The sequence below is a fragment of the Urocitellus parryii genome, chromosome 11, assembly GCF_045843805.1.
Source record: "Urocitellus parryii isolate mUroPar1 chromosome 11, mUroPar1.hap1, whole genome shotgun sequence".
NCBI lineage: Eukaryota > Metazoa > Chordata > Mammalia > Rodentia > Sciuridae > Urocitellus > Urocitellus parryii.
Window position 1 is genome coordinate 12,767,652 of NC_135541.1, and position 17,914 is coordinate 12,785,565.

At 36.8% G+C, this 17,914-nt stretch overlaps 1 protein-coding gene and 1 pseudogene across 7 annotated transcripts in view; one reads left to right on the forward strand and one right to left on the reverse strand.

Annotated features, from left to right (window-relative positions):
* Positions 1-17,914, reverse strand: part of Eif4g3 (eukaryotic translation initiation factor 4 gamma 3) — a 196,829-nt gene that overhangs the window by 91,715 nt on the left and 87,200 nt on the right. For all 7 annotated transcript variants that reach the window (XM_077791290.1, XM_077791289.1, XM_077791288.1 and 4 more), the window contains exon 3: positions 2,682-2,810. In XM_077791290.1, coding sequence (XP_077647416.1) covers positions 2,682-2,810 — 129 coding nt within the window. The remainder of the gene's footprint in view (positions 1-2,681; positions 2,811-17,914) is intronic.
* On the forward strand, positions 12,385-13,070 carry LOC113199866 (methylosome subunit pICln-like; annotated as a pseudogene).

The window sequence follows — 17,914 nt, forward strand, 5'->3', positions numbered from 1 at the left end:
AGCCACAACCCCAGCCCTAAAACAAACAAAACAAATAATTCTCTATTTTCAAAGTCCTGCTTTTCATTATGATCCATGAACCGTTTAAACTGTTAAACTTAGGAACACTGAGTTTTCCACAAAACTTTCCATTTTGTCAAGTATGACAATTTAAGGGAATTTAAAAAAAAAAAAAAGCCTTCCTTACCCTATTACCCTATTATGTTAAAAAACTGTAAGGAGACAGATGATGTCCTGGCATTCAGAAAACCTTAGTGCTTTGGGCCACACACTTGGGTTAAATCACAATTTGAAATAGTAAAGAATTTCAAATGGAAAAAACTCTTTCCCCTATATGCCAATTATCAGTTGCTAGCCTTTCAGCTCAAAATTCACCCTTTTTGCCAGTGGTGTGAAAATGGATCTGTGCTCTATAAATATTTTGACATTTCGACTGACACAATGTCAAACTTTTTGTCAGTAGAGGGCATTGTAGCAATATTGCAAGAAGAGTGGGTTTTGCTTCTTGGTTTCCATGGCCTTAGCAATAGGCTCCTGCAGCCCAGATAGCATCTCCAAAATTTAGCTTCTCCTATGATCAGCTCCCATTCAGTGCTAGGCTTCTGTTGCCTTGCACAGCAGGCAGTGGTCTCCAGCAGCCAAAAGCCATTCCTAGTACTCTCTGGCAGGTCTGCAGCAGAGAGCCTCTTTTAAGAAACCTCCCTGCAAACAGTTTTCCCTCAGCACCATAGAGGGAAGAATTCTGGTGAGTTCCAGTAAGTTTTACTGACTTGAAATGACACCAATGCTACTTAGAAAGACCCGCCATGCCCCTTCCTAAGAGTCCAGACTTTAGTTTAAGAGGAACAGTCTTGACCCTAACACTATCTAACATAAAGGGAAAAAAGGTACAAGACAATGTATACTGTGTTTGCCATTGTTATCTTGACCAAATTCCAATTTTGAGTAAGGAAGAAGACAAAATAAACCTATGCAGCAAGTCTAGGTCACAACACAAACAGCTCAACCAACTGGCACTCATGATCCAGAAATGTTATCTGAATTATCTTTGGCAGACATGCTATAAAAGCCTTGGTCCAGCATACACTGCAGTAGCTCCTTGCTACAGATTATTAGTGGTAAAGAAGGAAGCTTTCCAAATCTTCACTACAGGGCAAATTTTGAGGAATTTCCAAAGGAAGGACCAACAGCTTTGATACCAGCATTAAAAAGGAATTGTCACCTTAGCTCTAATAGAAGCAGCTACTCCATACATCTACTATTCTTGGATTCTTGAGATTTCTTTCCTTTTAGTCAATCCATCACTATTCCAAACCCCAATTTGATTTAATAATTCCTTATGTTGCACTTTTTGTATTCAACTTAATTACAATTATTTAAGAGGTTTACCTTTCCTGATGAGACTAAGGCCTAATACACTTTAATTACAGGTCGGGTGCCTCCACTCAGTGATACAGAAACCAACACAAGAGCCTTATACAAGAGCCTTATTTAAACAACTAAGAATTCCTTTGGTTTTGCTTTCAATATTTAAAACTCACAATTATACTAGACTGATATGGGCTGAATTTAAGCATAGTACTAATAAGTCCATGACAAATTAATTCATATATTACTTAAAAGAGTTAGACCAGGGCCTGGGGTTGTGGCTCAGCAATAGAGTGCTCACTTAGCATGTGTAAGGCACTGGGTTTGATCCTCAGCACAACATAATAATAAATAAATAAAATAAAGATATTGTGTCCAACTACAACTAAGGAAAAAATTTCAAAAAAAAAGAGCTAGACCAGTCATGGTCTGACAGTTGGAATTCCTTTTCTAAACATGCTGTAATATAAACCTCATTACTTTCGGCGCCTAACTTAAAATCATCAGTTTTATAATCGTTTTAAGTAATTTCAATTGTCTCCTACTATTTCACAGATCTAAAAGTCCTAAAATATTATAGCGAAAATTAAAAATGACACAAAAATAATTTTTAATATTAAAAATAGCCACTCTTACATGTAATACTGACAATCTCAAACAGAACAAGTCAAGGTTATTGGCTTGTCTCTCTCCACGTTCCAACAGGATACTTCATAACCAGAGAGGTCTTAATCACAAGGAAACCCAAATAGGCATGTGATGGAGGGATGGTAAGAAAAAGAGTGTCTTGAGAAAACCTTAAAATGAAAAAGAACCAGAGACATAGCTTCTTCAACCAGTTGCTGAATGTCTGAACAAAAACTTAAGCCTATTAAATTCAAATTATCTACCTGCAAAATCAAAAACCAAACCAACATACAAAAACTCCCATTAAAGTTACTCAAGGGAAAAAGCAGAGGGGGGAAAAAAATTCCAGGTAGGAAAAACTTGAGGTAGGAAGACTACAGCAGAAAGGAAACCCATGTCTGTAAAGATATTTTCAATGAACTTTAGAATCACATTCTTAATTTGTTAAACAATAAAAAAAGAATACTAAATATCAATGGCAGTTTTCAATCACTCCAAACTAAAATAAATATTTGAAACTAAATGGGAGGTTATGTCTAAAGATACTAAAGACCCAACAGAAATTACTCTAAAAATATTTTATAATGCTACTTTAAAGTCTGTTCTAAGGTCTGCTTTAGAACAGAAATGCTGGTTTTACCTGGAAAAAAAAAAAAATTTCCCCCCCCCAAAACTGTTTTTCTTACTTGAGAGAGTCCAGGGGACGATGCATGTCCCGGGGGCGTTGCCGCAAGATTTGGATGCCCCTTGTTTATTTCATGTGCTGAATAAGGGGAAGGGGTTGGGGGTCCCGGCTGTCTTGCTACTTGTGTTACCTGTAAAGAAATCAAAATTTAGTAAGAAAATTATATTAGTAACCCAATCCTAATAAATACAGATAAAATAGTTAACTCATCTTTAAAAACTGGGTTTTCCACTCAAAAGTTACACTAAAATAAGTACCAAACTGAATAAAGGCTTAAATTTTCAAAAATGAAAAATTTAAATTCTAAGAAAAAATACACATGAATATTTCCATAAATTTGATACAAGATTCCTGAAGTATGATATCAAAACCTAACGTTTAATAAGGAAAAATAAGTGAAAGAATTCACACAGCCGTTTTGGAAAAGGAACAAAAAAGAAATAAATGGCTACAGTGAAGGAGAGGATTATAAAAAGAGCACAAGGAGATTTTTGGAGGTCACAAAACTTTTTTTATCTTGACTAGTAAGAATTACATGATTATATGTTCCTTAAAATTCACAGGGGGAAAAAAAGGGTGAATTTTACTCTATAGAAATAATACCTCAATAAAACTGAACCTAAAAGGGGGCAAGTTATTACAAAATACAATTTCATTTTTTAATTTAAAAAAGTCTATCTAAAAATACATATACATGTACATACGTAGACATGTTTCTTCATGCATGTTTGCCTACATGTGTGCTCACAGATATACAAATACATACATACAATATTTAAAAGCTCTATAAGGAGAAAATATAAAAATCTTAAAGCATTACATGTATCTCTTTTCCCATTTATATTTTCTAATGTAATGCAATGAAGTTGAACTTATATAACAACAACACAAAAAAATTAGCATGCTTTTATGTACTCAGAATTATGTTTTCTCCATTTCTTGCTGGCAATAAATTGTCCATGAGACCATGACCATGATCAATAAGAAACTACTTCACTAGGGTCACTCCCAGAGTATAGCAATCAATTTTACCAGGCACTTCTCCCTGACAGCAACCTAGATTAACAATGACATTTTGGCAAACCTCCATGAATGTTAGGCAACTTTATACTCTTCAAACATGAAAAAAATCTTTTCTCCATGAAACGTTTTTTTTCATGACCAGTGCTGGAGATTGAACTGGGCCTCACACATGCTCAGCAAACTGTTTACTACTGAGTACATCCATAGCCCTTTTTATTTTATTTTGAAACATAGTCTCACCAAATTGCCAGGGCTGGCCTCAAACTAGTGGACCTCCTGCCTCTGCCATTGGAGTAGACAGAATTACAGACATGTACCACCTCACACTACCTAGAGTATGGTTCTTATTTTGATGGGCCACGAACCCTGTGGCAATATAGCAGAAAATACAGATATGTTTTTATAATCATGTGGGTTTTTTTTTGGGGGGGGTGGTATTGAACTCAGGGGCACTCAACCACTGGGCCACATCCCCAGCCCTGTTTTTTTGTATTTTATTTAGAGACAGGGTCTCACTGAGTTGCTTAGTGTCTCGCTTTTACTGAGGCTGGCTTTGAACTCAAGGTCCTCCTGCCTCAGCCTCCTGAGGCACTGGGATTACAGGTGTGGGCCACTGCGCCTGGCATAATCATGTTTTTAAATGTATAAAATAAAAAATACACAATCATGTTTCTTAATGTGTGAAGTTAAAAAAAGAGAGATAAGAAAAACTAATTATAAACAATCCTCAATTTGCAATGGTTCCACATTCAAATTTTTACTTTATAACAGCTCAAAAGCATGCCTATACAACTATTATGTTTTTCACTTTCTGTGTAGTCAATAATGTTCACTTTCTGTGTATTCAATCATGTTTGTTTTTTTTTTTTTTTTGGGGGGGGGGCCACTGGGTTTGATCCTATTCAAGGTGCAAATTCCAAATTAGAATTTTGTTTTACATGGTTTTACAGAATTGCAGGCTAATGTAAGTACATTCAAGGAAGGCTGTGCTAAGTCATGATGTTCAGTACATTAGGTTATTTAAAGCATTTTCATCTTAAATATTTACAAACTTGTGATGGGTTTGGGAAATATGATCCCATCATAAATCAAGAAGCAGCTGCAGTGATATAAAAATATTAAGACCAATTCATACTGTAGTAATGTATATTCTTTAGTCTTATATCACTGCAACTGTTGTTTGCATTCAAAATTCAAAGAATGCTAAAATTCAATTAGATATTTCTTCCATCTCAATTCTTAGATCTTCTAAATTCTACCCAAGAGTTCAAAACTCTGTCCAGGAAGAAAAGCAAAGTGGTCTCCAAATGACATTAGATTTTCCCAGAATTTCCTCAGTCAGAAGCTCTATAGAAGTCTAGTTGTTGGTAATCAATCCCTACAATCCCTTATATATCTTGAAACAAAAACACACTTTTAGGTTCAGGTACCTGACCCCAAAGCTAAAACGAACTCCTATAAAACTAGCTAGAATCCAGAGCCACAATTGATGCTAACATCTGTGAGCAAAGATTAAGACTTTTTTTAAGTTATAAATTATTTTTTTGAATTTTTAGTTAAACATGACAGCAGAATGTATTTTGACACAGTATTTATACATGGAGTATAACTTCCCATTTTTGTGGTACTATATGATGTGGAGTTACACTGGTCATGTAATTCATATATGAACATGGGAAAGTTAGGTCTGCTTCATTCTACTGTCTTTCCCATTCCGATCTTCCTCTTCCCCCCACCCAGCTCTGTCCAATCCAGTGAACCTCCCCTTCTCCCCTTCCTCCCCTCAATGTGAGTCAGCATCCACATATCAGAGAGACTATTCAGCCTTTGGATTTTGGGGATTCGCTTATTTCACTTAGTATGATAGTCTCCAGTTCCATCCATTTACAGGCAAAGGCCATAAATTCATTCTTCCTTATGGCTGATAATATTCCACTGTGTGTATGTACCATATTTTCCTTATCCATTCACGTGGTAAAGGGTACCTAGGTTGGTTCTACAGCTTAGCAATTGTGAACTGAACTGCTATAAACACTGATGTGGCCATGTCACGACAGTATGTGGCTTTTAAGTCCTTTGGGTATATACCAAGCAGTGGGATAACTGGGTCAAATGGTGGTTCCATTCCAAGTTTTCTAAGGAATCTCCCCATTACTTTCCACAGTGGTTGTACCAATTTGCAGTCCCACTAGCAATGAATGAGTATACCTTTTTCCTCACTTCTGACAACATTTATTGTTACTTGTATTTTTGGATAACTTCCATTGTGACTGGAAATGAAATCTCAGTTACTTTTAATATGCATTTCAAAGATTATGATTTATAATTGTCAATCTACTTTGTTCCTTGCTTCTTAATAATTTTGATTATCATTTTATTGGAAAACTTTGCTATTAAATTTGAGTGAACATTATTTTCTAAGAGCACAAGATTTACCATATATTACAACATTTATAAAGCTCATCAAAGGAAAAAATTGGATTGCTAATTAAACATCTACTTTAGAAAACTATCTGGAAATGAACACTAATAAGCAAATTTCTCACCAACTAAGCTTATAAATATGTATTCTTACCATGTATTTTTAGAACAAGTCATTTTGATATTCCAGTAATGTAAAACATCAATATTATATTACATAAAAGGTAAAATATTTAGACACTGGTATAAAAATACATAATAATAAAGTGGACATAAAAGGAAAACAAAGAAGTCAGCTATATAAAATCCATGTTAGATCAATTCTCCAATTTTACACTGAAAAAACAACAAATGATCAAATCTGCCCAGGACAAGAAGTCATAATATAGAAAACTTTTTTAAATGCCACTGATTTAAAATAAGCAAACATTAAATCAGTAAAGTGCATGTCAATTAAACTAGCAAAAGTAAAAAAGAAGAAAAAACAGCTCATGTATTATTGGCAAGGATCTAAGCAAATGGAATATACATAGGATACTATGAATAGGTTTACTATGTCCCCAGAACTATAGGGCAATGAGTCATAACTGTCTCAAAGCTATATTCCCCCCCTCATTATTCCATTTTGAGGTATGTGCACTAAGGAAATAATCTCAACTTAAATTAGGAAATTGAAATTAGGAACTTAAAGATACATCCAACAATACTATGAAGGAACAAAAAAAAGTTAGAAATGGTAAGCAATCAGGAAATGAAGCTATATCATTGAACAAAAAACATTAAATATGTAAATTGATACCAACTAAAATAAATATATAAAGTAATCAAGAATAAACAAGAAAAAGACACTAGTTAAATCCGTTAAGAGGCACCTTTATATAATGACAAAAACTAAGAAAACGATTACTGATAAAATTCAGTATTTGTCAGTTTCTTTTTCTGAAAATTACTTCAGATGCTTTTCTAGGGGGAGAATGGGATAAAGATACTGAGAATGAACCCAGAGGTGAGGTCTCACTTTGCTAAGGGATCTAGTTAAATTATTGAAGCTGGCCTTGAAGTTAACAATCCTCCTGCTGAGGCCTCCAGAGTTGCCGGGATTACAAGTTAGTGCCTCAAAGCCCTCCTTGAGAATCCTTTCTTAAAGTATTATATAGCTCCATGAAATGCAAATGTCTATAGGGGGTGGTGGCACAAGCCTGTAATCTCAATGACCCTGGAGACTAGGGCAAGAGGAAGACAAATTCAAGACACGATACTTAGCAAGACTCTGCCGCAAAATAAATTTTTTTTTTTTTTAAAGAGAGAGTGAGAGAGGGGAGAGAGAGACAGAGAGAGAGAATTTTTAATATTTATTTTTTAGTTCTGGGCGGACACAACATCCCTGCTGGTACGCGGTGCTGAGGATCGAACCTGGGCCGCACGCACGCCAGGCGAGCGCGCTACCGCTTGAGCCACATCCCCAGCCCAAAATAAAATATTTTTAAAAGGGGACTCAGGATGGGTCTCAGTGGTTAAGTACTCCTGGGAACAAAAAATAAAATGTCTAGCTGGGGATGTGACTGAGTGATAGAGATACTGCATAGTATGTATGAGGCCCTTGGTTCTATCCCGAGCGACAGACAGGCAGACAGACAAGAGACAGATGTGTGTATGTCTAAGCGAAAGAGAAAATGTACTTTGTCAAAACCAAAAGTACTACTTGACTAAGGATTTCAATTATGAGACAGGAAGCAGAGGAATAGGTTCTGGCAACTACCTAACCACCTTCAAAGTTTAAGAAAAATTATCTTCTATAAAATATTAATCCTAATCAAAATCATCAACCATTTTTCAAAATGTATATTATATTTACATTTAAAAGATAATATGACCAAGATATATTTTTATTCACTATAGATAATATCCTTGCACTGGCAATAATGTGGAGCCTCCAGAATTCTCATTCACATGCTTCTGGAAATACAAATTGGTTCGACCATTTTAGGAAACAATTTGGCATTAGCTACTAAATTTAAAAATAGAATTACCTATGATCCAGCTATCTTGCCTCAGCCTCCAGAGCCACTGGGATTACAGGAGTGACCCATCACACCTAGCTCATTTTATTAACTAGAGGGTGAATCTTTTTTTTTTTTTCATTAGAGGGTGAGAATACAGCTTCTGCTTTAAAACTATTAAGTTCAGATTGTAAGTTTTGTGCGGTTTTATGCATAACCCATCTGCCTCCAAAAAAAGATTAAAGACAAAAACAAGCAATCTACTTAATATCTGAAATAAAATATTGGTTACATTGTTACTAGTTACACTATTATTCAACAGAGTAGAAAGAATCTCAGAAAAGAAACACTGATGCAAGAAAACCTCTGAAATTTTTATTTAGTGAAAACTTCAGCATGCTAGTGAAATTTCATTCTAGGCTGCTACCTAAAGACAGTCTCCCATGATATCAATGATATTTAATTGTTGTTGACCAATATAAATTGAAGATCCTTTTGAAATATTTAAGGTAAATCCTAAAGATCGTGCAACCTAAGGTGAGTCGTTAGGTGTATTCATCTAGCACTAACTTATTTCTAATTCCATCAAGTATCCCGGCCAATTAAGAATTATCAATCATATACTACAATATTCAAATAGTAATAGTTCCCTAAACATGATCGTTCTTTCTTGACTACAGAGCCATGGAAATAAATACCATGCAGGAAATATGGAGGAAAGTGGCCAGGGGTAAACAACAGGAATTAGGACACATGGAGAACTGGAAAAATGGCTATCCATCTCTGCTTTCCCTAGTGAGCAGTGTGATCCTCAGCTGCAATACAATGCTGTCATACAGTAATTCCAGATAAATAGGGACACGATCTTCCAAATTTTCCAAAAAAAAAAAAAAAACAACAATGGATTTTTTGGGTATTTTATCTTCATACCGGGAAATTGAACCTGGGGGTGCTTAACAGTGCCATATTACCAGCCCATTTTATATTTTATCTTGAGACAGGGGCTGTCTAAATTCTTTAGGGCCTCACTAAAATTGTTGAGGCTGGCCTCCTATTTACAAACCTCCTTCCTGAGCCTCCCAAGTCACTGGAATTACAGGCAGGCAACACCATGTCCAGCCAAATATAAATTTCCTACAAATATTCATGTATAGACTTATGACTGAATTATACACAAATATGAACTGATTGAACATAAATTATTGTTATTACACACAAACCAATGTTTCAATTTGTATTTTACATTATTTGGTAGTGGGGATTTGTGGGAGACCAACCTTGCACCTGACTTGGGTCACACTCCCCAGCTGGGTGCTGAGGCACTCAGTCGCAGAGATGTGGCAGAGCTTTCCCCACCGTTCTTGGGTTCGAGGATCTTGGGTTTGAGGATCAGTGTCTGGTACATGGGTGTGTCTTGCTACAGCCCCATGGATAAAGCTATGCTCACCTGTTGCTTTGTAATATAGCCCCTTGTCCTGTTTAGGATAGAATCTTCCATGGAAAAGTGCCTTGTGTGTGTCCCCTTGTCTTACTGTGCCCTTGGGTGTGGCCTACCCAGGTGTCAGTCAACCTGCTGACAGTGGACATCATGAAGATACTCAGCCCCCTGAAACCTGACCCCTTGCCTCATTTAAATAACTTCTCAATGAAAGGGGTGAGCATGTGCTCTCACTCTCTTTCTGGGGACTCTTAAGGTCAGAGGACCCTTAAGGTCACAGCAACCCCAAACAAAAAGGTATTTGTGTCTCTTGTGTGGTTATTTCATGCAGCCCAGTTAGCCCAGTTTATCTGGAGTGACCCCTGAGCCTTTTAGTCACGAGAACAGAAACCCGGCAGGGATTGAACCCAGGGGTGGTAAACACTGAGCTACATCCCCAGACCTTTTTGAAATTTTTATTTTGAGACAGAGTATCTCTAAATTGTTTGTTTGTTTTAATATTTTTTTTAGTTGTTAATGGACTTTTATTTTATTTATTCATATGTGGTGCTGAGAATCGAACCCAGTGCCTCACGCATTCTAGGCAAGTGCTCTACCACTGAGCCACAACCCCAGCCCCACTATAAATTGTTTAGGTACTAGTTATTTTACTGAGGCTGATCTTGAACTTGCTATCCTCTTGCCTCAACCTCCAGTGTTGCAGGAATTACAGTCATGTACTACCGTACCTGTCACAGTGTTTTATCACCTATTCATTATATATATATAACAAAAAAAAAAAAAAGTACTTAAGCCAGGAGCAGTGGGACACAGCTGTAATCCCAGCAACTAGGGAGGCTGAGGCAGGAAGATCACAAATTCAATACCAGCCTCAGCAATTTAGCAAAGCCCTATGCAACTTAGCGAAACCCTTTCTCAAAATATGTTTCAGTGGTTAAGCATCCCTGGGTTCAAGCCCTAAGTACCTGCCACCCCCCCCCAAAAAAAAAGTACTTGAGAAAAACAGTAATTAAATCTTTACTAAAATGATAAACTCCAGGATCCTATCAAGTAAAATGATTTTTTTCTTATCAATAAATGGCTCATGTAAAAGTAAAAAGCACATGGTTTATGTCCAAGAAGTCATTGCTTATTTTTTTTTCCTCAAAGTGAAGTTTATTTAGTGAGGTCATCTAAAAACATCCCAACAGCTGCAACACCCACATGGAAATGACCAAATTCATTTGGGGAAGACTGGAAAGATCCCAAAGTTTTTACTTGGCTAATTTCAACTGTGAGAAAGAGAAAGTTCAGTGGTCCATTTTCAGAATATGATATTTAGCCTTAAGTGTAGCCATTTTAACTATAGCCCTTCGCTCCCCCAACTTTAAAATTAGCCAATCCCGAATACTGTAACCTCGAGCTGCTGCTGTCATAAGCAAGGGGAACTGCTGTGCTAGGAATAGAAACAGGAGGACTGTCCACCCTCCTGGTAGAAGTCAAGGTGCCTTGCCCATGTACTTCCAGGCCACGTTTGATTCCTGCAGCACCCAGTGTCTGAAACTCAACATTTCATGCTGATCAAGCAGTAGAATGGGTTTTCACTCTCATTAGATTTTCATAACTTCCTAATTCCTCCTTGAGCTAATTTATTTCTCAAAATCTATAAATACCGAAAAATAAACAAAATCTGTTTACTCAACTACAAGGAACACTACAATAGCTAAAAGGACATTTAATTTAGTATTATTACATTTTTCGCATTCTCTTGAACACTATCATCACTATTCTGAAGTCATCTGCCAGAAAAGAAAGAAAATGCCTCCCTCCTTTTCCTACTCTTAGCTATGCTTATTAGGTTCAATTTCATGAAATTCCAGATAGTCAAGTATTTTTTGATCTTTAAAAAAAAAAAAAAAGAAAAATTCATGTGATTCAAATAATAAATTAATATTCAAGCAAACAGATGCCATGCAAGTTCTATTATGGACTCGGCACCAGATTCAATCATATGGGCTGCTTTTCTTTTCATATTTAGTAACTAGCCAATAGTAACTAGAAATACATTAAGTGTTTTTTCATTTGTTAATGTAACTGGCCTTACTCATTAACAAAAGTGAAGAAAAAACCTGCCCTCCAAAACTGGGTAGCTATAAAAAAGGTAACAAAGAGTATACCATAAGTGAATCCTTGGGGATGAGACAAGGAACTGCTATAAACAATTCTAAGATGGCTCTCAATGTTCCCTAAGTAACACACCCAGAATAATTTCCCTGAAGAGTGAATATGATGATGGGATATCACTCTGGTGCCTAGGAAATTAACCATTTCTCTTTGAAGTAATTAAGAGATATTATCTGGGTGGGCCTGAATTTATCAGATGAACTCTCCAAAGACAGACTGGGTCATCACAGACAACATTCTCCTCTAGACCTCTAAGACTAGGCAGAATGCTGTACTGTAAAAGGTCCACACTCTAAGGATAGGAGGGCAGCCTCTAGAAGCTGAGAGCAACTTCTACCCAAGAGCCAGCAAGGCAGCAGGGGAGCTAAGTACTACAACCACAAAGAAATAAATTCTTCAATCAACCTTAGTGACTAAGAAAGTGAACCAAAGCCTAAAATAAGATTATAGCCCTTGCCAAATCTTCATTTCAGCCTAATGAGATTCTGAAGAGAAAATTCTGCTAAGCAGTGCCCAGACCCACAGAAATAATAATGTTTTAAACGGTTAAGTTTATGGAGATTTGGGGGTGCTTGCCACGGCTTCCAGGGCATGCTGCAGCGAGCGGGTATTGCTGTGTCTTAGCTTTCTGAGAATCTGTTTCCATGCTCCCAGGTACGATGAGCTTCCTAAAGAGTCAGGATGAGGGGCTTCGGCAACAGCAGCCAGATACAGAGGCTGTGCTGAACGGAAGGGCGCTCTTTACATCGCAGAGAGCCGCCTGTCTTGGTTAGATGGTTCTGGATTAGGATTCTCACTGGAATATCCCACCATTAGTTTACATGCGGTGTCCAGGGACCTAAATGCTTATCCTCGAGAGCATTTGTATGTTATGGTGAATGGCAAATTTGGAGAATAATCAAAAGAATCTCTTGCTGATGAAGAGGAGGAAGATAGTGATGATGATGTTGAACCTATTACTGAATTTTGATTTGTGCCTAGTGATAAATCAGCGTTGGAGGTGAGGTTCACTGCAATTTGTGAATGCTAGGCTTTGCATCCAGATCCTGAGGATGAAGACTCAGATGATTATGATGGAGAAGAATATGATGTGGAAGCACATGAACAAGGGCAGGGGGATATTCCTACATTTTATACCTATGAAGAAGGATTATCCCATTTAACAGCAGAAGGGCAAGCCACACTGGAGAGACTAGAAGGAATGCTTTCTCAGTTTGTGAGCAGCCAGTGTAACATGGCTGGGGTCCGCACGGAAGATTCAGTAAGAGATTATGAAGATGGCATGAAGATAGACACCACACCAACAGTTGCTGGACAGTTTGAGGATGCAGATGTTGATCTCTGAAAATAATTTATGTTGCTTAAAAGTTCTGCTTATAACTAGGAGAGAACTTGATGCCTCTTCCACTTTGGAGTAGGGTTGATGAAAGTCTTTCCTTCTCCAAAACTCAACATTTAAACCAGTTCTTTCTCAAGACAGACTATACTGAGACAGCAAGTTGTCACCAGCAGAAGGAACTACGAACTTTATTAAAGGTGAATTAATTCATCCAAGGGGGTACTTGTAGTTTATCATTTACTCCAAAACTTTGTGCTAAGTACCCTATGAGTAAGTCTATAATTCCTGCCTTTGCGGTATGAATCATCTGTACGGTAGCAGACCTGTGATAAACATGCTCAGGAGCTTGGAGTGTGGGAAGAAAAGGCAAATATCTCAGAGCAATCAGCCTTTGTTATTCTCCACAGAGTCAAGAGTCTTTTACTGATTTGGGGGCCAAATTAATTAATTCAGGCCTCTGTAGTAGCCTCTTGGGAAATATCCTAGCGACAGATCCTGCCACTGACAAAGAGTGTTTCTAGCTACCTTCTGCTCCTTCTGCCCTGTTTTACCAGTCTACCCTGTATAGCCTCTTAGGTTATATCATTTAATTTCCACCCTCTTAGGTTAGTTTTCTGTAACAGAACAGTGAACTGAAATGAAAGTCCTCCAAGTACTTCTAATGATAATTGTTTTGTCTTTGTAATAGCATAACAAATAAATCTACATTTTCTATAAAAAAGTTTATAGAGATTTATTAGATGGCAATAAAAAATTAATACACCATTGGGGGGAAAAGTGGCAAGTAAAAGACTCTGAAGTTTTTGTTTTTGAGACCCTGGGGTGGAACCCAGGGCCTCAAATATGCTAAGCAACTCATCTACCAATGAGCTACAAAGCTAGACCATCCCTGAGGTCTTAATAAGGTCAAGGGATGGAAATCCACTTGACTCAATTTATTGCAGTGAAAGGGAAGTCAGTACTTCAGGAGGCTGAAAAGAGATGGCAGATTACTTAAGGGCTTCATAGACAAAGCAAAGACTTTGGAATTTCCCCCCACTGAATAAGAATCAAATGAAAATTTTAATCAGTAGCATGACTAGATCTGATATTTTCCAAGGATTATGTTGGTTAACTGAACAATCTAAGAATGGAAGCAGAGACGTGAGTTAAAAAGCCACAGAGATAACTTTAGCCATAACTTACGATGGCTTCAAACAGTAGTAATAAAGAGGATGAAAGTAAGTGCTCAGCAGCAGCACACTTGCCTAGCATATGTAAGGCACCGGGTTCAATTCTCAGCACCACATATAAATTAAAAAAAAAAAAAAAAGTCTACCAACAACGAAAAAAAATTAAAAAGGAAAAAAGTGCACTAATTTGGATTATAAGGATTTTAATTTGGAGGTAAAGCCAAGAGTAGTTGCTACCGTTTCATTGACAGGGTAAAACAGAAAGCAATAAGGACTGACGGCTAACACTTGGACTTTATTTACTGAGAACCAACTTTATGCCAGGCATTGCTCGAGGTTCATAGGATACAACAGGGACTTAAAGGCACATCCCTGTCTTTGTGGAGTTGGCATTCTAGCTGAGGAAAAGCATAACAGAAAAAACAAGTTATGTAGTACGTTTGAGAGTGACAGCTTAATGAAAATCAGGGACGGTTTTTATGAGCATGGCTTGAAATATTAATTTTCTAGATGGAAGATAGAGAGGGTGGCAGGCAGAAGAGATTTAAGAGGCCAGTACTCAAGAGTAGAGGTTTAAATGCTAATTAGATATCCAAATGGAAACAAAAAGTAGCCCATTCAATCTATGAATTTAAGCTTAAGGGGTCAAGGCTAGAGAAAGCAATCTAGAGGTAGGTTCATTATCAAAGTTCTAGATAGCATCTGATCTAAGTGCCATGACTAACAAATGAAAACATGAAAAAGTTTAAAATTATAAATGAGAGAGAAAAGGCAAACACCAGTACTGAAATCCATTTGGTCTATATTAACTGCTTACTCCAGGTTGTGCTCATATGCTTCCTCAAAGGGTTTCTTTCTCAAAGACTGACAGAGAATAAATCAGTAATGTCAGAAACTAAAATCAAAACCTCACAATTCCAAAAGACATGAGATGACTAAAAGATTATCAACACAGCTGGGATCATGAGTTCAAAACCAGGCTCAGCAAAAGCGAGGCACTAAGAAACTCAGTGACACCCTGTCTCTAAATAAAAATACAAAATAGGGCGGGGATGTGGCAAGGTGGTTGAGTGTCCGAGTTCAATCCCCAGTACCAAGAAGAAAAAAAAAGATCATCAACCAAATTTCAGCAGTTCCAAAATCAACACAGACTTCATATCATAGAGATATGACCAAAAGAAATATTTTTAGGCTAATGACTCTGTTGATGTTAGTACAGAATAAAAGCTAGGAGGAACACTGACTCCTCAGTCCACATGCCCTGCATCAGTCAATATTTAGTGTGCACCAATGCTCTATTAGGCACTATATTAAGCCTTAGAGTAACAAAGATAATGTCTTTGTCCTTGAGAGAAAGGAAGTCACAGGTGAATAAAGAAATAAACTATGTGATAAATCATATAGGATGTATATTTAAAGTACAGCAACAAGCCAGAAGGAAGTAAGTCTGAGAATCTGGAAAAGTTTGGTGGCATCTGAGATACAACTTGAGAACAGTTCAGTTCCGACCAAGAATTAAGGACAGAATCCTGAAAAGTAATGGCTGAGGAGAGAATAAAGTGAAAAACAAAGACTGGTTCAAGAGACTGTAGACAGGCTGTGGAAAAATCACATATTGCTTGTAAGAAAGCCATCTGATGGGGTGGGGTTGTGGTTCAGTGGTAGAGTGCTTGCCTAGCACATATGAGACCCTGGGTTTGATCCTCAGCACCACATTAAGTAAAATAAAGACACTGTGTCCACTTATAACTAAAACATAAATATTAAAAAAAAAAAAAAAAGAAAGAAAGCCATTGGAAGAAAACAAACAAAGCAGACCAACTGGTTGCCCACTGTGATGGACCAAGGAATGTAAGGTTTCTTTTGGGGATAATGAAAATGTCCTAAAAATAGCTGTGCTGTTGATTGTCTATACAACTATAAATACACTAAAATCTACTTAATTATACATTTATTTAAATGAGTAAAATGTATGTTTTTGTTCTGTACATTAATGGAGATTGAACACAAGAGCACTTAACCACTGAACTACACCCCCAGTTCTTTTTATTATTTTTATTTAAAGATGGGATATCACTAAGTTGCTGAGGCTGGCATCAAACTTGCCATCCTCCTGCCTCAGCCTCCAGAGTCACTGGGGTTACATGTGTGTACCACTGTACTCTGGCAGATATTTTAATTATATCTTAGCAAAGATAGGAGAGAGCTGTACACAGAGGCTAGAATTGGAGAAGCAAACTGGGTAGTAAGAAGATAGTTTTCATTAGTGTTTAAATTTGAAAAGACCAATTTCAAAAACAGTAATGACTTTAATCAAGAACATCAAAGGGCTGGGGCTGTAGCTCAGTTGTAAAGCACTTGCCTCACACATTGGCACTGGGTTTGAACCATGTAAAAAATAAAGAAAATTTTTTAAAAAAAGTATGTCAGAGAGGACTTATGATTTCTACCTGCAAATACATTACAACAGGAGAAAATATGGTGTAATTTACCAATAGATATTTCTACCCACAATGAAACATTATCGAAATTATATTTAAATATAATATGCATTGATAAGCATGGAGTACAAGTGTATGAATTTATACTGTATGTATACAAGATCAATAATTATTTCTAGAATATGAATGTGTTAATTAAGAATAAATAGGTGGGGGCTGGGGATGTGGCTCAAGCAGTAACACCCTCACCTGGCATGTGCAAGGCGCTGGGTTCGATCCTCAGCACCACAAAAAATAAAAATGAAAATGTTGTGTCTGCCGACAACTGAAAAATAAATATTAAAAAAAAAATTCTCTCTCTTAAAAAAAAAAAAAAAGAATAAATAGGTGGCTTGGTGTGGTGGTATATGTTAGAAACTTGGGAAGCTTAGGCAGAAGGATCCCCAAGTTCAAAGACAACCTCTGCAACTTAGCTAGATCTGGTTTCAAAAAATAGAAAGGGCTGTGGATGTAGCTTATTAATAAAGTTCACCTGAGTTCAATCAGGTGGGAGGACAGGGGTGTAAATGAGTTTTATCACTTGAAGTAACAAGCTCTCTAATTCCTCAAATCTGTTTTGTTGTTGATATGCCCTCAAAAACAAATTATCAGGACCAGGGATGTGACTCAGGGGTAGAGCACCTCTAGGTTCACTCACTAGTAATGCAAACAAACAAAAAAAAGTACAGTACATGTAAGAGCTGATCATGGACCCATTTCATCAGAAAACAAATTAAGTAAAAATATAACAAAAGGGGCTAGGAATATAGCTCAGTGGTAGAGTGTGCACAAGTCCTCAGGTTTAAATCCTAGCACCACCAAAAAAATTATAAAAATTATATAAGTGTGTACATATACACATATATATTCAAGCATATATATATATATATATATATATATATATACACACACACACACACACACACACACATATATACACACACACATATGCTAGTGACTAAAGGACTTACTGTGTAAAGAAATATCCTCTGATAAAGATTCTTTAAGGAAATGAACAAAATTTCTAAAAGGTACACTCATGTTCTTTACAACCAAATTTTCTGTACTCAGTCAGGTTCATCCAGTACATAGGAGAAAATCCCAAGAGACAAAATTGATATCATACTTAAAACTCTACATTTAGATTAAATAGAGAAATAGTGTTCCTCATGCTTAGTCAGCTTCATCTAGAGACTGC